Genomic DNA, 26,553 nt, shown 5'->3' with positions numbered 1-26,553 from the left:
ATCACTCAATTTGCCTTTTTAGTTTTTAAACCATCATGTCCAAATTTGAAAGTTTGTAACTGATGGCTAAGAATAACATTTTAGGGCAAAGAGTATATAAACAAACTTGTCACAGATACATTCTTAAAGATAACATTCTACCATGCAGAAYTTTGATTTTGCTTAGAAGTGAGGATTCTAATTGCTGGAGGGTGTCATTTTGCAGATTATTTGCTTGTTTGGGTTTTTTAACATGTTTCTCAATAATTTTTTCTATGAAGATATTCTACATGATATACTTSATCCTTGGGAATTATTCCCACACCTGAAGATGCACAGAACACTAGATAAAAATGAACAGATAGCCAATCAAGGGCATAAGTTTTGTTAAATAGAAAATCTAAAGCAGGGTAAAGAGCTAAAGCAGAGATGGCCAKAAGAGCAAAGAAAGAGCTCATCACTGCTAAACTCCCTAGTATTAGAAGTTACTATTTTATCTTACATGACCCATTGATCTAACCGGAATCTGTGAAGCACAAATAAGCCATGGCTAATGCTTTTTGCCCTCTTGTTTTGGGGGTGGTTTTGTTTGTTTTTTGGGTTTTTTTGTTTCGGTTTGTGGTTTGCTTCTTTTTTTTTTTTTTTTTTTTTTTTGTGGGGGGGGGGGTGGTTGTTTTTTTTTTTTTTTTTTTTTTTTTTTTTTTTTTTTTTTTTTTTGGGGGGGGGGGTGGGGTGTTGCTTAGGTTTGGGTTTTTTTAACTTAAATCACTGTTTTACAGCTGTTACTAAATAACATTTCAACTTTTCCATTCTAGGAAAAGGAGAACAGAATGACCAAGCAACAACAAACAATTACTAGTGTGCTTTAAAGCTGCAGAGGGAAGAATTTCCCCCACTTCTAACCAGAACAAAYCTTCATTTGTGTTGAAAGGACAAGCAGAAAAGTGAGCTAAAGGTGAAGACAGATTGTTGAAACATAAAATWAAGTGAACATGTTGCACATGCAGATTACAAAGCAATATTAGATGCAGGTTAATGAAACATTCAAGATAAAGAAGTTCATGGCAGAGACATATAACACATTTCAACATGTTTTCCTTACAGCACATAGTGAAAGTATCAATGATAATTCTGAGGAAACTTCCAAGTCCATGATATTCCACATCCTTGTACCTGGATGTCCAGAACCTCTACTTGAGTGACAGCCATTCTCTTTAACTTTTCACTGGATAGCCCAAAGGTTTAAAAATGACAGATTGATTCCAGGAGGCAATCAAGGTATTATAAATATCCCTCTCCAACTTCTTCCATGGCTTAGTTCTATAAAAATTAAATTTTATAAACAACTTTATGCACAGTAGTCAGTCGTCATTCTGATTAGTTTTCAAAATTTGGATCAAGGTAAATACATAAACTGAAGTAAGGATATTTATTGAAGAATGAAATCTCARTTGGAGAATGGAAATTTGAATCTAAAAATCCTAAAAGTACAATCTAAATTATAAATAAAGAATTATAAATACTTGTGTCATTTTAATCTGTCAGAACCTTGCATAAAATCAAAAAGAAAGAAAACAAACAAACAMAAAAAAAACCCCACCCAGRAAAACACCACACTACTCCCAAAAGACCTCAGGCTTTAGAAGCCATTTCTGTAAGCATATGCAGAATCATATAGATCCCCCTGTTCTCGCACTWAGTCAAGAATAAGACTTTTGGGCAATGACCTTTATGAAATTGAGTACAGCAGCATATTTTCTTTGGAAATACTAGGACACCAAAGGGAACTCGAAGAATGTGTCCTACAGTCTTTGTCAAAAAAAAACACCATACAACAAAACCTTATATCCTTTCTTTACAAAGTTTTGCAAAAACTGTCCAAGATTGAGATAATGGCCTTTGAATTTAACAAAAAATAAAACCCAAGAACAAAACCAAAAAAACCCTCAGACAACACTTCAGCCTGAGTTAAAGAAAAAAAACACAGTATTTCATATGCTTACGTTTTTTTCTAAGAAACAGCACAAAAAAAACCCCAACTAATCAATAGTCTTTCATTCTCATTCACCCCCATAATCAAGAAGAATTGCTTTTCCAAGTAAAAACTGATAAATTCACAAAAGCATCCTAACAAGTGTCTGAAAATATTGACAAAGCCAGAGCTGCCCAAGCAGACATCCATACCCAGCTAAAGCAGGGACTCACATGATACAGTCACTATTTCAAGAGAAGTTTTAACATCACAACTTAAATCCAAGTGAATGAAGCAGTCAAAAGATTTGTCTGTTCAATTGTTACCACAAGCAGTGAGGCAGAGGACCTCCCTATATGCATTTAACAAGACAAAGCCTTTCTTCTCCTGCAAACATTTCTTTTTATGAAAATGAGCACAGGCCAACCTTTAATATTGGAAAGTGATAGAGCATAACCTGAGAAAATAGGGAAGAGCGTGAACCCTATCCTAAACAGCTGAACTGTGCAAAAGCATTCTTTTCACACGTCTTATCTCACTACAGATTTTTTGAATGTGCAATGTCAGAGACTGCGAACTAACTTTTCTACTGTAGGTGAAACAGGGGAAATGTTTTTTAACTTGGATTCTACTGCTTATCACCCTTTGACTGCTGATACACTAGCATGGGGGTTTTCCATTTTTTTGCATAGCTGGACTGTTCTAAACTAAATGCACGAGAACAATAAGGTCATTATTTTCTGTTGTTACAGTTCCAAAACTGCACTAACTACTGCAACCATTTTAGCAGAATGTCCCAGGATATTGCTTGGTAAAAGGGACTGAAGTACAAAAGAAACTGCTTGGCTCCAAAGTAACTATCACAACAGACATTGGTACSCCTATACCATTCTTTGGTAATACCAATAAGGCCACTATTTCTCTGTACTGATCTAAAGCAAGTTCAGATGTACAGCACTGAGAAAAACACTCTTCAAAGTACAATCAGAGTGAAGTGGTCAAAAACTGGGAAGCAAAGTACTGCAAACAGCACTTTGTTTGCAAATGAGCCGAGTACAAAGCCTCTCCTCCCATAAGCAGAAGGAATTCTGTAAACAGAACCTCACAAATATCTATGAAAAAAMCAAAATCTGCAAGATAATGGCAGACTGGCTTCAACAAGTTCACATTTTCATTACAGAWAATTTTTGTATAAATGCTACAATACTCCATTAATACCTGGGATTGGTTGGCTGGAGGGGGTGTAGGTGGTTTGATTTTTTTTTTATTTTTTTGCCTCTCTTACATCGATAGTAGGGGAAGAACAAAATTCTCGCACACCAATTTTAAAATTACCCAAATCCTTTAAGAAAACTTAATTATGAAACCTCCTTTGATTCCAACAAATACAAAGAACAGATCCTATCATACCTTATACAAACAATAAATAAAATAATAGATTTTAATTCTTCCATTTAGGTATGGCCAAATAGTACAGRAAACTATTAAATTATCAGCTACTAAACTATTATTTGAAATACAAAATAAATTCATGCTGATATAACCATTTCTCAAAATTAAATTAAAATATATTTACCATTAATATGAAATTCAATCTTGATATTTGYAGTAAAAACTAAAGGTTATGGAAGTGCACAACATTAAACCACTGTGCATGTCACAACTTCAAAATATAATACTAGTGCTGTAACAGCTGAAGAACAGAAAAGAAAAAAACATATGAATTCCTATCATTAAACATCAGACTGCAGTTACTCATTTTGGGGCAGAGAAACCACTTGCTATTATAGCAGTCTGACCCAGAGAAAAATCCCAGAAAATAATAAGCCTTCAAATACAGCATATGTACTAAAAAAATCCTCACAAGGAGAAGGAGCTTTGCATTCAATATTCAGAAAGTTACCCTAAAGCTGTTGAATATAGGCTTACTATACAGTTTCCTTTACTACTCGATTTAATTCTGGAAGACAAATTCTTCCAGAGGGTTCTTCAGTCTTCTAGTTTCCTAATCAATGAAATAATTTCAGTCTGCACTGTGGTGCTCATTTTTATTTCATATTAAATTTTAAATACAAACAAGCATGTTAACTTACAGGAAAGTTCAGTTAATAATATAATATGCCAGTAATTAGAAAAAATATATTTTTGTATTCAAAATTTTCTCAGTGTCACAAAATTAAAAAAAAAATATTTCTTCCATACAGCAAAAATTGTTCTCAAATTTAAATGAGACTAAATCCTACTTCTAAGCAACTTTTCAAAAATAATAAAAATAAATTTTGATCTGTGACCTTTTAATGTCACATTTGAAGTATTAGGTTTAAATGCATGATAAGACAAGCTTATAATAGAAACACTTTCATGTACTGGCAGAACTCCTGGCTATATCAGACTGCATAAAACAGAGATATAACAAAGCAGCAGAATGTTTCTGTACGTGACTTCCAAGGAAAGGATATCCATTTTCCATACACTACAGAATTGAAAGGGAAAGACTGGGATTATAACTAGACCAAGTATTATCTTAGTCACCAACTATAATAAGCACCCAATCTGTAGCTCTGAAGCCATTCAGAGTGCTGGAGATTCTTTGGAGTGACTCTCACGTTCACACCACTGCAAACTGATTCAGCTGATTACATGGGCTTTCTATAAACTGTGAAGGGATTCAAAAAATGAACACACATCCTCCCAAACGCTTACTTCTCGATATTAAAGTAGAACAAACTAAATTACCAATAAAGCTGATTTTTATGGAGTATAAATTTCAAGTAGCAAAGCATAACATCCTAATGTACTACTGGAAACTTTGACTAGTTTGATACATTCCATTTTGTCCTCTGCTCAAGCAGAGGGGGTTTCGTTGTTTTATTCATTTGTTTAATTTGACACGTTTGTGTGCTCAGCATAGGTTTAATTTGAAAAAAAAAACAACTAAAGAAAAGTAAATTAAGTAAATTTTCTACCATCATGTATGCAACAAGTATCTATCCAATGCTTGACTGAAGCTGAAGAAGGCAGTGCTTTAAAAGATGTAGGTAAAAGAACAGTATCATAAAGYATGTCTAGTGATTGAAATTTCCCTTTGAAGATACACAGTGAGCAGAAAGACATTCTCACAAATTACAAGGAACAGAAACCTAAACCCAGTGTTTCAATGTCAGAAAAGAATTCATGTCATGTGCTATCTCTGAAGAGCAAAGAAAATGAACAGACTTGTGGAGAATTCAGAATAGAGGAAAGACAGTACAAAATACACTACACATATAGTCATTTAAGAAGTACAAAGGCATGTTTGTAGTCATTTTAAAGTGGACCTGAACATGTTAACATAAACAGTGTTTCCACTCTTGAAGCACCTTACATCCTCCATCTGATAAACTTATTCATAATTACAACTATCTTTCAACATTCAATACAGCAGAATCAATCACCTAATTTCAAAATCGTCCTCTAGGTAATTAAATGCTTTCCACTAACATGGCTACATTAGAAGAAAAAGAAAAATTGCTATGAGGTACACACCTAATCCTACAACTTGCATTAAGAAAAAAATATATCACAACTAAATCACTRTAAGTCCAAAAAACCCCAAACAAATCAGAAATGATGGTCTGACTTTAAAAAAAGAAAAAAGCCAAACATGAAAATGCCAACTGAATTACATAGCTTGTTCCACCTGTATTTGTACTTGCCTAGCAATACTTTAGCATCTTCCACATCAAAATCTCCATCTCCATCAGCATCATATATCCCAAGCTTGCCTAGAAGTGTAAAGAGAGGAAGAAAAAACAATTAGGGATTTGGCCATTTGTTTCCAGCACAGYGTGCAATGTGCAATGGTTGACTGTCAATGTTAGGTGGTTACCATATGTTATTTAACAATTTAGCTGTAATCTTCTTAATCACAGTTTTAATTTCCCGGGATATATTACAAATATTTCAAGTTTCTTTCTGTATTTCCTGGACTAGAGACCAAACACCAAGTTTGTCTTTTTTTCTGCACATTTATTTYGCAGCCTGAAGGTTTAAAACAAGTCTGTAACTATGTATTTGACGTGGACATGCTTTTCTCACAATAAAATTTAAGTTYATAAGAAATAGTAAACACATGTGAGGTAAAATAATAAGACAAAAATTCATGAAATAATCAACACTTCTTTTCTGATTACATACTTCCTGCAATTCTAAATTCTCAGAAAACAGGTATTTAATTTTTAGGTATACAAGTATTTAATTTTTAGGGCCAAGTTAATAGAAAGTAAGCAGCCTACTTCCCAGACAAAGGAAAGACATATAAAGCAGTTTTCTGCAAAGGTGACTAATAAAGCAGTTTTCTCACTTTTTGTTTTTCAAACTGCAACTCTTATCAGCCTTAAGTACATACAAAAGGAGAACTCAGTTTCTATTAAAAGAGAATTTTCAGCATAGAATCATGGTATCCAGGATTTGATGTCCTGGGACCAGGAAACAAGTAGACAGTTATCTAATTATAGGCTTGATAAAATTCAGACACAACTTTCAACAGGATCAAACTCTGCAGACCTTGCAGAACTCTGTGTCCTTATAGTTTGACAGTTTACTACAGTTGTCATTCTCCAAATGGAGGCAGAACTTTCTTGCTATCAAAATAAATGAAATATAGTGCTTAATATGGTACTTAGAAAATTCAAAAACAATTTTGTGGAAGAAAAAAATCAGACTTGGGTCTAGAATAGACAAAAATATTGGAAGCAAAGTATGAAAGCAACCCATTAGAAAGGAGCCAAATCAATTTATGGATAAACACAGCAGACTGGTGCAAAAATGTTAACTCTCTAGAAATAAGAATTGTATCATCTTCAGAACCATGAAGAATGAGACAGATGAGAAATGACTGAGCTTCATGTCATTGCAGAAGAAGAGTAATTCTTAACAAAAATTCAAACCCGTAAGAAGTAAACCAAAACTTTCAGCCAAGGGACTATAAAGCAGACAGTAAAGGACATTTCTCTAATATCCTACCTTGTAGGACCTCTGACAAGTTATAACGGAAATCCTTTGCCTTGGCTGCATGCATGGTAAAAATACAAAAAACATTATTTGCATCACTAGACCCAATCAAGCTTGAAATCAGAAGCTTCTCTTAAAAAAATCAGTCCAGATCAAAAAAAGCATGTACAAACAGATTTGTAAATTTTGTAAAGCCACCAGTTGCAAAAGTGCATGTTGAATCCTACAAYATCAGGGATATCAGCTTTGGACATACATCTTGAAATTTGAGATATTAATTTGTAACCTTTAATATTATATTAACAGTACTATCTCAAATTGTCATATTGAGATATAAGTATCACTGCTACAAGCTTAAAACTGAGGTCATTCAACAACTCACTCATGAGAGGATGACTGATCAGTTGTCCTGATCCTACAGGCATCACAGTCCATCATCAGAGGAGAGCTAACATTAGCTGCTCACTTTCAACCACTGCTGCGAGYTTCTGAGAGCTTAAATTCAGACTGCCTATTTAGCTGACTTCTCAAATGAACTACATTACACATGTTACAAAGAGATCCTGCAGGATGTTCATACCCTTTCATGAGAACCCCATTTTAACATAAYAGTGTTCAGCATTAAAGCATGTTTCGAACTACACTGTCTATTCTTTTCATGTAGGTCATTTGCAAACACTGTAGTAGACAAATCATCTATTTAAAAATATAAAATGGCATTCATTTAATGCATATCATAATATTATTAGAAGAAAATCTGAAGATTTAAAATTCTTACCTAGAACTTCTTCATAATCTACAAGTTCAAACCAGACAACTGCTACTGATGTCCAAACTCCCAGCAAAGCAATTACCATAAACCAGGTGAAAAATGAGCTTCCAGAGAAGCCTTCTTTCTTTCCATTCTTGCCTCCTCCGTGCTTAGTCTCTGTTAAAATAAGWCAAGGAAAAAAAGGGATGTCAGAGTTAGAAAATTATTATTGAGGATATAATTACTGAACTCGTTGCTTATGACTACACAGAACATAAGACATTTGGGCAACAATTTTTTGGTGGTKTTTGTTGTTCTGAAGTTTTTTGGTTGGTTGGGCTTTTTTAAACTTCACCACTTTTACTTTACTTGCCTTTCATTTCACTGTGAATTACCATGAGAAGCTTGATGATTATCTAGGCAAAAGCTGCATAACCAACRAAACACCCAAAGCCTTGACCTATTTTGTCTTACAACTTAGCTGGAAATTCTGCTTTTCTTCCCTTTGATGTGTATTTACACAGAGCTTCACATTTTTGAGATGCCTTGCATTTGCTCCCCGAAGCTCCCAGACTGCCAGCAGAGGACACTATGGAGAGCAGAAAGGCTTTGCAAGAGAAATATTTCTCCTAAATTGAGTTTCAAAATTACTTGAAATAGCACACAGAACCAATGTGACATTTCAAATAGCCTCAGAAAACTCTAAAACCTGGACTATGTTAAGGGTAAGATTTCAAATTTAGATATTTTACCATTTAAAACCATCTTCCCTGATGCTTAGAATTAAACAGAGATTCGCTCCATGCTAAGTAACTCTAGAATTCCAATCCTATGGAACATACAAGTGAAAGGATGGCACAGAGACATAACACACATCACTGTTTCATTTATAACTATGCATACAGAAAATAAATTACATAAAAATTATCGTAGTTGTATAGGGAAAGACAAACCCTGATCTAGCATATGCCTAACAAGTTTCAAATCGTCACTAAAGACATAAATTGCTTGGTCTGTTGTTTTAGGAGTGTTCTGGTGAAAGACATATACATATACAGATAYATATAATAAATAAATACGTATGCAAAAACGTGCCTGCCTGTGGCCTTCCTCTAAAGCTCAAGGTCTGCTCTTCTGCCCCCTGACATTAGTGCTGCCAGGGTGGCACTTAGCTGCATTTTCACGCCCATTATCTATTCCACTTCATTCCATTCTACGAACCAACTTYTGCCTGTTCAGCCACATGCAGGCCCAGTTATTCAAGCAAAACTATCTCCCATGTTTTAAAGAATGTTTCAAGAAACTTTGTAATGAATRTTGTGATAATGTAAGGTAAGAAGCTACATTTATCATACTAATTCCAAGTTATGTTTGATATATTTATCAACACTGATCGTAGAAAAAGACCAAAAATACTCTCAGAAGCTGAATATCAACACAAGTGCTTTTTATAATAAAATGGCGTAACTGACTTATTTTTGTAACAGGTACTACATACAAGTACTGACCCTGCTTGCCATCAGGTTTACAGCTRTAATAAAATACTCTTTTATTACATTCATTGTTCTATACCAAGTTCAGACCAATAAAAATCTTCTGAACTATGTCAACTCTTACTCAGCTTGGCATTTTATTGAAGAAAAGAATTCTTTTATTAAGACTACTCCCTTCAAAGAACAAATACCAAYTATGTAGTTTCTTTTCTACATTAAACACAAATAGCCAATAATATTCAGAGAGAAACTGAGACAACTTAGCCTCACATCAGGCATATATCATTTGCGACTGCACACTCCTTTAATTACATATTTTCAGGGTCCATATACACAGTTCACTGTATGATGCCTCTTGTGGAAAATGTATGGGTAGCCCAAAAATTGAGGGATAGACAAGCAGTGTCTGCATTCAGAAATATGCTCAACTGTATGAATATGACTTACAGAACTCTTGAGCTGRTAATGTTTCTATTGAGACATAAACAATTACAGTATGTAACAGCAGGACTTCACTACACCTGTGTATCAAGGCAGTCAATGAAAGTTTTGTATATACCTAAAATGAAACCCTTAGGTTAAATACGGTCTAAATTATTCCAGATTGCAAATTGGTTTAAGCACCACAGGAAATAGAATCTTACTGACTTTCACACTCATTTGCCTGTTTACTGCCAGTTGCCTCTGAAGAAAGAAGCTTTACTTATCAGAATAACAGGAAAATGAAAGAGAAGACAATTTATTTAAGTAATCAAGCAGAGCTATTCTTATTTTTTTCCAGTATAAAAGACTATTTAATGCAAATTCCTCAAAAATAGATTCTKCTGTAAGAACATAGTTTACAATATTATAGATACATTTTTATGCCGTGGTTTTCTATCTTATAGCAAAATTATTTACAAAACTCTTGAATAACAACTCAGCCATGGCAGCTTGATCACGCAACGCTTTTATATAAATGGAGGTTATGTAACAAAAAAAAAAAATTACCTATGATCTGCACAAATAACACTACATGCAGGGTGAGAACAAAACACTGTGAGGACTGAAGCCGGCTCAGAGCTCATTCCAAACAGTTAATTCTCAACTCAAGCCCTTTCCCTGCACATGCTGCCAGCCATGTCAGAAGTAGGTCACTTGCCATATCTGGTAAGCCTGTGCTTACACCACCAGATGTCTTTATGCAGACATCAGAAAGTCTTAAAGCACGGTCTATTGCTCAACAGCAAATCTATAAAATCCTATACATCACCCACCCCCCATTAAATCACATCTAGCTAAAAATGTATGAAAACTCCTTACTTTAGCTTACCTTCAAGACACCTAGCAATTTCACATACTCCAAAAATAACTTTGAAGTCAGATATTTGAAGACAAAACAATGTCTCTTATATAAATGTATGCTCTATAAGGCAAAAAAYTGTCTACAATTAACCACCTGCAATAAAATAATGGAACACCCCCAATCCAGAGAACATGCAATCAAAGAGAACAGAGGCAGCCTGTAACAGACTAGAACAGCAAACTGGCAAGAAAACATACAASAGTAAGCCAGTTACTTTGCCGATTATAAAATCAGACATAACTGGTATTTGCAAGTACACATTTCCCATTTGCTCACAAAAAAAGAGGTAAGGAATATACCTGTGTCGTCAGCCATAACATTAGTGCTCAAATTCCACCAACAGAGCGAGTGTGTCAGTATTTCCAAAAATTAGTGCTGAAGACAGAGTAAGAAATATCCTCACTGTAGTCTTGCAACAGGAGCAAACAAGTTCCCTAAAGCCAGCTCAGCTGGAACCCGAAACAGGACCCAAGAGAAACCTCTCCTCCAAATCTATTTTTAGAGYAGTTATCCTCAGGGGCCAAACGCTTTTCAGAACTCATATGGCAATCTAGTTCTGACGACAATGAAATTCACTTACTCCTCCAAACAGAGCATCCTGGGTAGYTGATCCTTTCCCCTCCCCTTAATCCTACAACATCAAAAACAACAGCGAATGAAACCRAGCACATTGTACTGTAGTACTTTTGCTGCAATTTATGCCACAGTGCCTGAGCTCTAAGGACATTAAATCCATGCGCATAAGCTGAAACACAAGTCTGGACACAAAGCTTGCCTGCTTGCATTTGTTAAGCTGGCCCTCATCCAAGAAACTTTCTCCATGTTGGCACTCCTCTACCAGGCTCCCTGAGTATCCTGTAGAGACTGCTCATTTGAAACTTGCTAACTACTGTTAGGAAGAAGAGACAACTGATTTCTATACTGTAGTTTTGAGTCTTCTAAAAAAATTACTTCMAACCAACCTCATGCATTCTTGAGAGAATTTTCAAGAATTTGAATTCTTCAAAGGATTTTCATACCACAACTGCACACAGGGTATTTGCTTCTGGCAGACCCTTTCCAGAAAGGGCTAACACAAACTCATCTCACTCACCCTCCCTTAAAAATTCTGACAACACTGYCTGCACAATTTAAAGCTAATATAAATGATTAATCACCAATATACCCCCTTCCTAAGGACCAGAAAAAAGAGGAAAAACCCACTAATACAGTTTTCAATTTTTGTTTACATCTTCAATTCTAGCAAACAATTCTTTTCCCATTGCTTATCAAACAAAAGCCAGCTCCTTTTAGGGGGAAGTCAGAAATAAAATAATTCCTCTTTCACTACAACACTAATAAAAGCCTTAGAATCTAGCACTCTGCCCTTCTACCCCCATGTTTGTTTAGTAACACTATCAAGTAGATGGAGTGAACAGAAAAATGTTACAGGTACTTTGYAAAGCAACACATACCTCCTGTGGTTTTAACATGCACCAACTAATTATCAAATGTAAGTACCAATAGTTCAAGGGAGAAAAATTGAGAAAGAGTACTAGAGATAACCCTTTTCAAATGAATGAAATGGAACTACAGGCAGTTGATCGTATAACTAGTGTATCTTTTAACTACCTTTAAAGCCACTTGAATATATTAAACAGAGCAGAGGCTTTAACAAAGACCTCCTGACTAGTAAAGTTCAGTAACGTAAGTGATACACAAGCAATTAAGACCAAAACAGGGGCAAAATTTACAGAGCGAAAGTACCCGAACATTATGAAATCAAAATTATTAAGGAAAATAATTTTACATGSAATGATATGTACTGTATTGTACACAAACCATACAGTGCTTTGACAGGTGTCAGATTAGGCAGCTCACTGCAGCTTCACTTCAGCTGCACCTGCATTTGCAGACACCAGATCTTACTACAAGTGCATTCATAAAGCATTTAACTGATGCTGAGAATCCCCACATCATTAATACACATTTAGGGGGGATTGGTCTGAAGAACTTGCTGGCTGATAATGATAGATGCTGATAATGATTTCAACACACCTTTTTGCATCTTTCATTCAGAACCAAAGGGAGCATATTCTATTTTCGAACAACAAAGCATAAGGCTTATAAGTAAAGCAAGCTGAGAGAATCAAGAAATTAATTTCAAATGTACATGCCAAAACTGAGCTTACATATATATATATATATATATATATATACACGACCTTTAGCCAAGTACCCACAGCTTTAATCTTGTGCCCTTTAAAAATGAACTGATGGCAAGAATGACAAACATCTTCCTTCCTGAAAGGGGAGGCTACATCTCAAATGGGGAAAYGCTTCAAACTCATCAAAAGGAAAAAGGACCAAGAGAAAGATGAACCCAGGATATACCAAATGACAATGTTTTGGTTAGTTTTATGAAAGGCAAGTTTTTTCAGCTCACAACGTATCGACTTACAATGCAACTTAAAATTGGGATAGCCAAGTCACCAGTGTAGACTTCTTAYAATGTCTTATTTCTACTGTGTTCAAATGCTGTGACTGCTGCCTCTTTTTGGAGCAATTCAAATTGCTTCACTAACACTGGAAGGTATTATTCTTCACCTGATTTATATAATTGTTCCAAAATGTAAAAACTGTTTTCAAGTTAGTTGTACCACAACTATGCAGTCCATGTATTTTAATTAATTTCACAAAAGCATAATTGACAACTAAGACTAGGAGCATTAGTTGCACCTCTAGATCACCACCAAAGCGCAAGCAAAGAAGATCAGAGGGGAAAAATAGTCAATTATGAACACAAAATGTCAGACTCCAAATCAACAAGCTAAGGTCTTGTAATGTGTATAATTAGTTCCACAAAGGTGATTAGGAAATAATATGGAAGAAATTACGATTATCTTTATCACTTGAAGATAAGGGTGCACTTAAGCAGGCTACTACTAGAAATTAGAGATACACACTAAAAGGAAAAGCAACAAAACACTAACCTCAAAAAAATAACTAAAAAGCACTTTTCAGAAGTAAAAACTATCATTCAGCAAGAATTCAGGGAGGCTTAGAGCAAGTTGCTTTAAGAACAAAATGCAGTGTGATAAAAAGAATATATGGGAGAGAATGAAAAAGCGAAAATAAGGTACAAAAGAACYATCTAATCACCAATAGAGCAGAACAAGTAGCAATGCAAAGACAGAAAGCAACCTCTATGAGCACGGCCTCGGACTGCTTGAAATTTTTGCCAAACTATCTTTTCAAATATGATTAATGATAAAGCAACTGTTGCAAGACATTTCCAGTAATAGTATTGTAGGTAATTATTTTTAACTGGTTTTACACAGAGGGGTTTTTTGGGTTGGGTCGGTAACAAGTATTTTGAGTAACAAGTAACAAATCTTAGGAAACTCACAGCCTTCTCTGTTGATACTATTCTCTTCCATTAAAACACAACATTTTTTTGTCTTTCGCACCACTGTCAGACAGGTCACATAAGTGTGTACACACACGTATATTTTTTTGTAATATGTATTTTATAATTGACTCAATAAGGACATCTTGGACTTTTATATTCTAAGAAGTCCCTACACCATAATGATTCTAAGTACTATCCTGAAGTAAAAATTATTTTCATCTTCTATCCAGTGTTATTCTACATCAAGGGTAGAATAATACACTTTCAATGGAAAAAATTGTGCTTTTATGAACTCCTATTTTTTCAAGGGAGACAGGGTTACTATTTTCTCTGTGTTTACAGCCGGAACAGAGATTTTGACTAAAATAATTATATGGTTCATTAAATATTCCAACTTTTAATTTTCACAAATATCCATACTCAGAAATTTTTGTTTGTTTTGCAAACAATCATGGCAGCAGGATCTTTAGAGGTAAGACCTAAAGTTTAAAGTAAAGGATTACTTTAACAAATTCAATAAAAAAACCTTTGCAATAGAAAATTGATTCTTCTTTTYAGTTTCTAAGAAATGTTCTTCAGCACTACAACTTTAAAGGAAATTAGGAGGGGGAAAAAATAGCTTTTTAATTATTATTTTCTCATTAAACATTAGATCTCTGTTCTGAACTTTGTATAATCTAGACTATATGGTTATAAAGATAACCCRCATGCGATCAAAAGACTTTAATAATTTAGATCAGAAACTTACTGATTAGGAATGGGGAAATGGAACAGAAAAAGCACTAACTTCAAAGGAAACAAAAAGACCAGAACACACATTGGAAATAAAAATTAACTAAATGAAATGCAATTTTGGCTCTCCTGCAGGCACTTAACAGATTTTAAAATTATTTTTTGGGGAATTTTTCCTTATTTCACATATAATCAATCCAAACATAAACCTTTATGGTCCTTAATTTTCAACCCTACTAGATTTCTCACAGTAGAATAGCCTACTATACAAACAATTGTAGAACATAAATACTGAAAGCAAATGCAAAGTCATAAATTCAGGATTAGACAACAAAGCAGGCTGATTGCGGAGATGCTAGGAATGGCCAACTAGAAGGGAAAAAACAAATAAATGGCAAAAAAAGGGATGCATCACAAAATATGTAAAAACCTCTAGGATCATAAGCACCCTGGYGAACTTCCCTAGCAAACAAAAGCTCCTCCTTTCAAGAGATGAATGTKCATAAGAGAAAATCCTGAATGTGCACCTGCTTATTTCTAAATGTGATAGAAAGATGATCCCTTCCAAAACCTAGTCAAATTTTGTCCAAGCCATGTTTTGGCTTTTTATTTTAATTTTTGGTTATTTGGATTATTACKTTTTGTGTAGTTCCTCAAGCAGTATTTATTACAAGGAAGAAATACACACAGATGTGCAGACAGCTGAAATTACTAAAAATGGCATTGCTTAAAACGTAAAAGAGTTTTATAATGTATACTGTCAAYGGGAATACATTTAAAGCCATATTTCACTCTCTGAATACTTTGGATTACTTTTTTTTTAAAACTTTTCTCCACAAACTTCAATATAGTACAATAACAGGCTTAGACAGCACTAGAGAAAAAAAAAAATGAACAGGAGTCCCGTAAAGACAGAACAAAAATATTTTGTTATACATTTATCTAATCTAAATTTGTACAGAAAAGTACATATTTTTCCAAAATACTTCAGTCAATTTTCTCTAGTTTAGTTTTTGTGTGTGTACAAGCACAAAATAGAATTAAAGTCCAAAWCTGAATGTAGAACATGCCTCTTGGAAACTTACTTGAGTCAAACATCAAGCCAAGAAGTGCAAGGTTAAGACCACATGCTTAAAAGGAAATTTTAGTTTGCTTCCTCCTTTGGAACAATATCTCTGTAACTGTAACACCAATGAGTAGGCAAAATACTGATTTTAATTGTACGAATTACTTAAAGATTTTTAATAGCTCCTGTTTTGATTAACCAGCTCTCTCCCACAGAACATTTGGAAATAAGATCTAAAATTATACAATCTACCTATTTTGCATTTGAATGATTTAATGTAGCCAATAGTCCTACATAATTACTAGGTTAATTAAATAGTTGGTTGTATTTAGGACAGAGYAGAGTTCAAGGAAGGTAAATGTGGAGAGGAAATTCAAGAAATACTTGGGCCTAGAACATGCAAATTTTGCTGCYGGTGACCTTTAAAAAAGATTCTATTACATAAGGTTGAAAATCCTCATCTCCGTACATAACATGCTGGCATTAATTTAAGGGTATTTTTTCCTTGTTCCATTTTCCTATCCTGTAATGTGGGTCACATCAATTTGTTTTAGCAACAAGTCCTAATTAAGCCACAAAATAAAGAAAACAGACTATGTTGGTTTAGTTCTTTAAATTTTTCTCATGCTTTGAAGGAGTAAAATCAGAAAAACTCCAGATGCCACGCAAGCATCTACAGCTCTGCTTTTCACATGTTTCTGCTCATGGGAAAAAAAAAAAAAAAACCCAAACTTTTAAAATGCTTAAAATGCCTGAAACTTGTCAGAGTTTCAAGTCTGATMCCAAGCCAATTTAATTAGGTGCTTGTCCACAGGGGTGCTATGCACCTGCAACTCTTACAGAGTAGAAAAGAGATTTTAGGTGTCTCATATATTACTAAAATAAATTGTTAAGAGAACTCAGTTGCAGAGAAATTGCTGTTTACATAACCTTCTTGCTTCAAAAGGTGTATCTGTGTCTTCTAGTTACTATGTGTCCTCTAGCTACCACTAAAAGGAAGAGGACCAAAGTTAAATCTGCCACATGAACTTCCTTTGAGAATTTTTAAATTTAAATTTAAAAAAAATACCAGCAGCGTGAGGAATGAGAAAGCGAGATACATTGCATTAGTAATTAAGTGTCAAATAACAAAACAGAACCTCAGGAAATAAAATTGCAAAACCAGAAAACCACTATTGAAGAGCTGMAACCTCTCTGCCACCAGCTATTAGATGCTTTGCAAACGAAGTCTTCAAACAGCTTGGCAGCATTTGTTACATCAGGTTAAGTACATGCATAGTAAGAGTGCAACTCCATATGAAGAAAACCAAAATTTGTTTAAAGTTCTAACAAAGCTGAACCACACACACCGCAGTATATTCAGACTCAATACATAGTGATCTGCATACCTAATTTCCAACATGTTTAAAGACACGTTATATTATGATTTCCACTTCAAAGCATAGCTCAAAACTTTTCCATGCAAAGAGCTATCCCATAGATGCAGTTAGAAAAAAGATCGCTGCAGGCTATCACACAGATTACCAGATTGTGATCTTCATCAGGAAAGAACCGCTTGGGGCAAATCAGAACTTCATTGCTCAAGTTCTCTACAATGAAGAATTCAACAAAAGAATTAGCACAGGAACTCTTATTACATGTTTCAAAGTGACTCCAGCTAAAAATGAACCCTTTCTTGCATACAGGTGATTGGCCAAGGGGTTTTCAGTTTAAAGAAACAGCATTATTGAAATGTCACCCCTTCATGCACTCTGTAATTGGAAAAAAATCTTGACATATAGACCTTCTACTGCTAGTAAATTTTGYAATCTTTACTGAAGTCCTTAAATATCCAGCTATTACATTTGCATAGCCACCTTTCAATTCTCACACCATGGCTCCATGATCACATGAGTGGACACAAAACTCCAGATTCAACCTCACCCTCCCCTGATGCTATCCAATCATTGCCATCTCCTCCCTCCTCCCCAAATGACCTTCAATAAAGCTGTACACTGAGCCAGTCTGGGAGGCAGGAAAAAAATCAGCTTTCTGCTTATCAGGGAAGAGGTATTGAAAAGAGGAAGGCTGCAGAACAACCTCAAACTAGATTAAGCAGACTGCAGACCTGTAGCATGAAACAGTTTAAAAAAATTAACTGATATACATCAATATGATATACATCCTTGGTGTTTGAACATTGAGTAGCTATGACCTGTGATGGGGAATCTTCATGTGCACTGACTAATGGCCAAAATTTGAGAAAACATACTTCAGCTTCCTATCTCCCTGATGCTAGAGATACTTTAGGCTCTCCACCTTGCACTTGAAACAAGCCCTATCCTCAAAAGGCAACTGAAAAGGTTATCATGTAAACTCTTAACAAAATGCTCAAAAAGTATATTAAAGCAAACATCCTTGCAGATGTGAAGTGCAACCTTCCTCCATTTGAAACACCATGAATAATTTCTTTTAGCCCACAATTACTTCCTGCATACAGTAAGATTAGTAAACACACAGCAGGCCCAAGATTTCAGTCCACACTGGATCAAAAGGGCAAAAGGGGTACAAGAACTTCAATGTCTTCATCAAGTGGTAGCATCTCCAGAAGTCTGGAGAGCAATCTCCTAGTGCTTCAGAAGTCTTCAGGAAAAAAAAAGAACTGATAGGTAAGAATCAGGCYCTTTGTATTTATGTCCATCCTGCTGCTTGATACTTCAGTATCAATCTTAAAACCCATATAATAATATATCCCTGAAAAAAAGCAAATGAAGGAAATACAAATACCAGACAACATGGGAAAACCAAAAACATATAAAAGTATATACTGTGTTCAAGTTGATTGTTTCTACTTGCAGAATAACCTTGGCAATAAACTACTGCATCTTTTAACAGCTAATGGGGCAGAGAAAGTTTCATTCAAATAAAGCTTAAGGGTTGTCATTCTAGAGCTTACTCAACTCTTGTATTAAACAAATTAATCAAGAGTGAATCAAGGATTCAYTGTTTCAATGCAAATCTGCTCAAGTAAGCTGAGGAACACCTGTGTTAACTATTTCAAGAGTGTTTTTATATTACTCTTATATCACTTGGCTTGTTTGAAAAGTTACTGCTTCCAGTTTTGCACAGGACATTTGAAAAATAAAAGAAAAAAAAAGACAAAAGGGAAGAAGAGAAGAGAATCAGCAAATGTAGTAATTTCAACAGTGGCACTCCTGCAACATACCATGCAAATTATGGTTKTCTGGACCATTATTGCTGCTACTATTTTTTAATTTGGCAGATTATTTTTCCAATAATATTTCACAATAATAGATGTTAAAATGCTTTTCAGAAAAGCCACCCTTTATAAGACACAAGGCAGACAGATGAATTACAAAGTGGACACCATCTAGATTTCCATGGTTTTGCTACATTTATTAGTATCTGGCATTAATGGTAAAAATACAAGATCTTCATCTAATTGTAAGCAGCTAAACTAGGTRACAGGATAAACTTCCAGAAGAAAACAGCCCAAAATTCCTTAAACAGTATACAAAGTTTCCAYCAGTGAGGCACAAAGTATTTCTCACTTGTCTACAACAGACCTACAGAAACTCTAACATTGTAATAATAATTCACTGTATATTTCTGAAGATCAATAATGATACAAGAAAATATTTTGCCATTGAGTTTAAAAAGCCAATCAAAGCATGAAGCAGCACACTAACTGAATCACGAGAATTCTTTTTGATTCAGCAAACACTCGGGCTTTGGTCACTTTTGGGCAGCAAACAGTTTGACAAGTCAAAGCATTTGTTAAGCCCTTGAGAGCATCCAAATCTACATTTCACTTATGACCTCCAACACCTTAATACCCTTCTTCCTAAGGATAACAATTAACATGAAGAAGGAAATAATGGATAGATTGTAACACAAGAAATCAGATGGCATATCACACAACTGTGAAGRGCACACACAAATACACTTGACAGTACCTAAGGTCAAAAATTTGAGAGACCTAAATTTTACATAGAAGCATCATATTTAACTAGAATCCGTGGCMTAAGAAAATGAGATGTTATAGTATAGCACAGCTGGATAACTGAGASAGACCACAGAATGGACAGGCAATCCCACTTCAAATACTAGAAACACTGATGTGAAGTTCAAAGTTCCCAAGTGCCAACAAAAGAACATCAGCAGCAAAAAGTAACCWGTTTAGTCAACAAATCTTCTCTTCTATCTAGGTAAATCACAAAGCTTATGGACAGCCTCACCCAGAGAAAGCACACTCTGAAGTAGTCTTTACAATGGGGATGAGATAAAAAGTGGAAGTTCTTGCAAAGCAAAAGGCACAATTTCTTTCTAGAAGTGATACAGTTAACTAAAAAAGTTGTAATGATAGCACAGAATTGCATTTGGCTAAGTCCATCAGGTCACCCTGAATGCATACCAAAAAAAGCCCCAAACAAATCTGAAGAAAGTTGAAAAGTCAAAATTTAATCAAAGAATTATAGTAAGGGACACTAGAGGGTCCAAAAGATGAGTAAAAGGAGTTAAAAACTTGGCAATACATTTGCACATRTWAGGAGACCACATGGTTAAAACTGCAAAATGAGAAAACTAACATCTCCTGGGATCTTGCAGAGAAAAGTAGGGGATGTCAGAAGATTCTCAATCCTTATTGTAGAGATTAAAGAAAATTCATCAAACCAACAGCAGAGTTCTTTGTCATCATAGAGACTGAAGTCACTACAAAGCCTTAGAATGGAACAGAGGAAGGATTACAGGTTTTTAAATATAAAATACAGTTGTCTGTAGATAYAGATGATGCCTTGTATTGGAAATGTGTGTTTTGTATGGTGCCTAACTTAATGGAGAGCTCSTCTCCCACTTGGCATTAGAAATGCAAAGAAAACAATTATTGCACAACTTCAGTAAGAATGTTGTTCAAGTAAGTCTTCATTTACATACTATACCCCACAATACACCCACACAGCAGCATAATGACAGCTGTCTCATGATCTGGACTTCGATAAGTAAGCATAGCATGCAAAGTAACCCATATTTTTTCAGCCACATGTATTTGAAAAGTAGCTGGGCTGCTGAGCCTCAGCCTTGCTGGACGATTTCTCCACAAGCACCTGCTAATGCCCAAGACATTTACCACACTTCACGAAATTTGAGAGTTGATTTATGACCAGATGCTATGCATTTGCTTCTGTAACAAAACTGTCCCTCATCAGAAATGATTCAAGTAACAATGCAGCAAGTATCTCTTCATCTAGTCTTTAAAACTGATGTTCTTCCTTTTGAGAGGCCATGTTTYCACAATGGATTCTGCAGGCTAGTGACAAGGAGCCAACTTTCCAGTAAAGATAATAACAAACACATGTTTCCCTTCTAAGTATCCCCAAACTGTCAAATTTGTCCCTGGTTTTCACTTCTGTACTCCAAATAAAATCACTGGCATAGTCATACAATTCTGTAAATGTGGTCTTCAAAAAATAAGTATCAGAACAYAGCTAAAATATAAAGTGTTTTCTTTTTAAATTAGGACTGATTTGATAAGATTCTCATATGTGATTTCTGAAAGGAAAAAACAGAGTTTTTTATTTCTAAAAAATATTTAGTTCTACTTCTGACATCASAGTCTACMTGAAGACACCTGTGGAAACTACAGYTAGAACTATTTTGGACATAATCTATTTGTAGATTACTGTAAATATTCAGTGAGGCAGAAACCTAAAAGCAGATTACTTATTTCAGATGCTGGTATTGTCTCAAGTGCACAGATTTTGACAWAAGCTGTGAGCCTCAGTGGTTTGAGAGCTGTGAGCTAGGCCTTGGCAAGAAGCCACATCCTCCCCCAAGAACTGCTCTGAAAGTGAATACTTCTGTCTAGCAAAAACTGCCCCAGACTTGAGGTTTTCATACGTCACAGTCTCAATTACTTGCCGTCTCAAAATCATTTCCTCATCTCATTTTCACATCCCTTGACTGTGGAAAGCTTACTGGCTGCTGTGAGAACTCTGCTCCTCCAGCTGTTCCTTTACTCACACAGGAGTTACCATCCCTTACCTCCTTCTGCACCTGCAAGTATGAAAACAGCATCAGCTTCATGCTGTAATTGCCGTGGCTGTCCAAGGCATTCTAACTAGGACTGTCTGAAACTAACAGATTTAAGAGGTTACATGTTAGTTGAGTGCCTAACACACTACCACACTGCCTCATCCCCTCAAAAGGATCTTTTAATACAAAGAGACAAAATTTTAATCAGACCTATGGACATAAAAACCTATAGAATATTACTTGATTCAGAAATTCAGTTTATTGATTAATTTATTTTGCAGGTATTGACAAACCTTTAAAATGATATTTAAAATATTAACTACGATGTTTAGTATTCAAAATTCAAAATTATACCAGCGATGCACATTTTTAATGCATTAAAATTGAACACCTGTATTCAGCATGCTTAATACTTGGTGATCATAAGAGCACATCCAGTCCAAGCAAAAATTGTAATCAATATAGACTGCACAGTATAGTCAGCAATTGAAAAAAATATTTAAAAATAAAATTCAAAACCTCACTTCTACATTGAAATATTGAAACATTATCTCTAAACATTGAAATACTATCTCTAAACTCTTTTAAGCTTAAGTATATTTGAAATCTTYCCCTCTTAATTCATCATGTGACAGGTAAACTAATCCTATATGCTTCATCCTTTAATKAACACTGTTCTCCCTATTATTGCTATATTCAAAGATGGACAACAGATATTATTTCTGTGTTGGCCCCACATTTCCTCACTGGATCAATGTGCACACCAAGATCGAATCCAAAGAAGCTACGACACGTAAACATTCAATCTGTGATAAAAGCACCTCCTCACTCCAGTGCAGCGTGCATGGCTGCACAGTGACTCCAGAAGCACAGACAACTTTTCTCCCTCCTTCAAGCGTGTACTGCTATGCTGAGAAATGCCACTGCACACAAAACTTTCCCTACATAAACTGTCCAGACTCACACGGTTTGTGAAAAATCAGATTTGTCAAGGGGTTCTTTATTGGTGAGTGGGGGACTGTGGGGATCACTGCCTAAAAAAAAAAAATCTCCTGCTTGCATTTATTTTTTAGCTTCTTCCCCTTTGCCTCAATACTTACAGAAACCATCAGTTASGTGCTCCATCTACAAAAGACCTAATTTTGATCTAACCAGGTCAGTCTGCGGAGATATTCCACATCCAAKATTGGACATGAGAATAACAAAGACTTGAGATGGGGGCATCCTGGTTCTACCCCCATCTCCCGGAGGAAGAGGTCTCAGGGATACCCACAGATGCTGAGGCCTGCCCGGCACTCATCTCATCCCTCCTGGGGAACCTTCGAGGGGCATCCCCGCCGCCCAGGCCCGACAACTTTCCCCTCCACGTGAACTCCCTGGGCAGGGAACGGCAAAAACGCGAGGGACACATCACGGCCATCTATGCCCGTGTCCCCCTCCCCAGCACCCGCAGCGCGGGAGGAACAGAGGGGGCCGGCAGGAGGGAAAGGCGGGAGAGGCGTGGGGAAGGCGCAGCATCCCAGCGTTTCGCCTGGCGGCATCGGCCCCTTCCCCTCCCCCGGCTCCGSGGCTCCGGCCGCCACCAGAGCCCCCGCCCCTTCCCCGCAGAGCTACGGCCTCGCTCTCGCAGCAGCGGCGCGGCTCACCTCTCTTGGAGCCGGGGCTGGGGCTGCCGCCGGCGGCTCTGGAGCTCTTGCGGGAAGCCATCGCACCTCCCGTCGGGCAGCGCAGGGGGCGGAGCGGGAGCGCGTCGGGAGCCGCCGTCGCCACCCGAGCCCTGCGTGCGGCGGGAGCGCGCTGAGGCCCCGAGCGGCCCCGCCCCCGCGGCCGGCACCGGCCAATCGCGCCAGGGGGGCGTGGCGCCGCTCGTCTCCGATTGGCGGCGGCGCCACGAGGGGGCGGGGCGGCGGCTCRCCGTGTGCGCGCGCCCGCCGCCGCCGGTGCCTTTGAACGTGGCAAGCGCGGGCGCGAGCGGCGGCGTCTCGCGAGGGTTCGGGCGCGGGCGCCGCTGAGGGGGAGAGGTCGGGGAGCCAGAGCTGGGTGGGCGAGAGTGTGCATTTACATGGAGATTCTGCCCAAAGCATCCCGTACCGCGTCCTGAACCGCCCTCCGCATTCGCAAAGCGGCCAGATTGTGGGAAACATCATCGATGTGTGTAAATGTCTAAAGGCCGAGAGGATGGAGTCAGGCTTTTTTCGACGGTGCCAAAGAATAGGACAAGAGGAAACAGGCAGATACTGATGCCCAGGAAGTTCAGCCTGAACGTGAGGAAAGAACTTCTTTACTGTGTGGATGACAGAGCACTGCATTGCTACATTGAGAGGTTGTGGAGTCTCCCTCASTAGAGTTATTCCAACTCTCCAGACACAATCCTGTGCCATGTGCTCTGGAACGACCCTGCTTGAGCAGGTGACCCACTGTGGTCCATTCCAACCTGACCCATTCTGTGACTGATTCTATGAACAGTTCGTCAAGAGTTCCTGAGAAGGCCTTTGCAACCAGCAGAGTGAAAGGGTTTGAAGTTTGTCTMATCAGACGATGAGCTCCCCAACAAGGGATTTTGAGGCTTTGAAAATACTTATAAGTGCCTGTGACAATATTTGCCTGTGGTGGTTCAGTTTGAGACTGAGTTAAATACCAGTTTGGCATAGCACTAAAAGTCTGAAAGAAAAAAGCAAAGCCCAGCTTTGAGTCCTGACCATAAAAACAGTGTTTCAGGTCAAAACAAACAATTTTGCGAATCAGAGCCTTTGCAAGTGGATGTGTAGAGAAAAAAGCCTTTTCTCAAATCAAATGTTGGCCCTGAGTTTTGGGTAGTAAAGCCATGAAGCTAACCAGAAACAGTAATTAACTGGAGAGCATAAATCAGTATTTTTAAATGGGATTTGCAATTATTTTGTCAAGTGACAGGATATCAGTGTGGGCGCACTGATATAACTTCAGACAGTAGAAGTAAAAGCAACTAGTTTTGGGAACATCAAAAGCAGTGATGCCTMCTTCTTYGTATYRCTCRTGTGAGTTAATAGGTGTCTAGTAGAGTTGAGTATCTGAAGTTTTCACTTGGTTATGGCATTCTTACCAGAGTCTGATTTTCACATGATGTGTAAGTACTTAATACATTTTGAGATGCTTTCCTATTGTTTGGTGAGACTAAAGCTGCTGGACTAGTTTAAAAGCTGCTAGGGAGGAGTAGATGTACTCATGACCATATGGATTTTATCACAGAAAAGCTAACAGGGTGAATTATTAACGATTCAGCAAATTGGAAAGTCCAATGCTAGGAATTAATTGTCCTAAGGAAAGCAATAAAAAATTATAATATGATACTGGGATTAGTGAAAAAATTTAATAAAATTTAGTAAAATTTAGTAATTAGTAAAAATTTTAGTAATTAGTAAAAATTTAGTAATTTAGTAAAAATTAGATGTGTGACTATATTCTTGCAAGTACCAACTACTGTCAATTGAGACAACAGCTATTTGTGGCACACGGTTTCCTGAAGCTATACTAAAGGAAATGACAGTTTGATAAGGAAAGAGATACTGAGAACATCGAAGCCACTGGACAGTCAGGGACACTTAGAAGCATATTGTTAATATTTCGCTGCGAACAAACTTTTTGGCCATAAATGGACCATCAAATTCCTTACTTCTGTTTCCTTTGGCACAGAGCTGCCAGCATTTTGTAATTGCTGTATTCAGTACCTGCTTCAGTAGACTCTTCTGTCCAAGAAGTCTCCCTTGCAAGATTAAAGTATATTCCCAGAGTTGCAAATGCTCATGCAGTATTGTTTATGATGACCACTATCCTTCTGCATGATCTTTGGAGGTTTCTGTTGATAACCTATAGCATCAAGAAGACTTTTCCCTCCCAGTCCACAGACAACTGGAAACTGAAGAAGAATGTTAGATAAGAGGGGCTATTGTGGAAGACAATTAGAGAATATCTCTGATCAGGCAGTTAAAATCTGATCATGATATGTGGTTTTGGACAAAGCAGACTTTTAGATTAATTTGCAGAAAGCAGTAGACCTGATTTTCCTACTGAAATCACCTGAGTACAATTCAGGTGCAGGCTATGGGATCCATATTGTGTCACTGAAGAAGCTTGGGACARCTTGATATTAGTTATTTTAGAGAAAGTAATACCTAATTTGATTTTAATTTGCCAAGCTGACCATTGTTGCAAATGATATGACAACCCCTTCTGACCTGAACTATAGTGAAAATTGAAGCAAATATTTAAAATGTCATTTTTGGGAAAGGCAACAAAGAAAAAAGCCAACAGTGTGGATRGGTAAATGTGCACATCACTTTTTAATCTGCTCAGTTGTTTTGGAGCTACATGTTCGGTGCATTTTAAGGGTGTGCAGGAAACCACAAGAAGATAAATATCGCCTTTGTTTGTAGGAGGAAAAGAAACCACGCAGAAAAAGAATGTAACAATGAGAAAGAAGCAAATTTGTAAGGCAAAGGCAAAGGCAAAAAAAAAAAAAAATAAAAATAGAGCAATAAAACCCAGAACTAATGAAAAGAGGAGTTATAAATAAAGGCAAAGGCTATGAGAGAGACCACAGTGCAATCAGCTGGAGTCTTTCCACTTGTATCAGGTTTTTTAAAAGAGAAATTAAAAATCCTTTATCTTGGCAAGAATCACATTTACCCTCGCTCCAATCTGTCTTAATTGACTCCATGTTGACACTACAGCTACACAAAATTTAAATTTTACTGCATATCATATATCATTGTATGAAAAGAATGAGCCCTGCTTGGAAAATAAATGCATTTTTTTACTGTGCA

The 26,553-nt window shown here is 36.7% G+C and overlaps 1 protein-coding gene across 7 annotated transcripts in view; it reads right to left on the bottom strand.

The window, feature by feature from the left end:
• Positions 1 to 23,556, bottom strand: part of ASPH (aspartate beta-hydroxylase) — a 106,896-nt gene extending 83,340 nt beyond the window's left edge. For 4 of the 7 annotated variants that reach the window (XM_057384311.1, XM_057384312.1, XM_057384317.1 and 1 more), the window contains exons 1-4: positions 23,401 to 23,556; positions 7,722 to 7,871; positions 6,956 to 7,000; positions 5,647 to 5,715 (exon numbers count right to left, since the gene is read on the bottom strand). In XM_057384311.1, the coding sequence (XP_057240294.1) occupies positions 5,647 to 5,715; positions 6,956 to 7,000; positions 7,722 to 7,871; positions 23,401 to 23,461 (325 nt within the window). In that variant the 5' untranslated portion in view covers positions 23,462 to 23,556. Of the gene's footprint in view, positions 1 to 5,646; positions 5,716 to 6,955; positions 7,001 to 7,721; positions 7,872 to 10,831; positions 11,047 to 23,400 lie in introns of those variants that run through there. The other 3 variants (XM_057384314.1, XM_057384313.1, XM_057384315.1) reach the window with 3 other exon arrangements.
• Between the last annotated feature and the right edge of the window lie 2,997 nt (positions 23,557 to 26,553).

Source organism: Malurus melanocephalus, unplaced genomic scaffold (assembly GCF_030028575.1).
Source record: "Malurus melanocephalus ecotype Western Australia unplaced genomic scaffold, MMel_1.1 scaffold_698, whole genome shotgun sequence".
NCBI classification, from domain to species: Eukaryota; Metazoa; Chordata; class Aves; order Passeriformes; family Maluridae; genus Malurus; species Malurus melanocephalus.
This window is presented reverse-complemented; position numbering and strand designations above follow the sequence as displayed.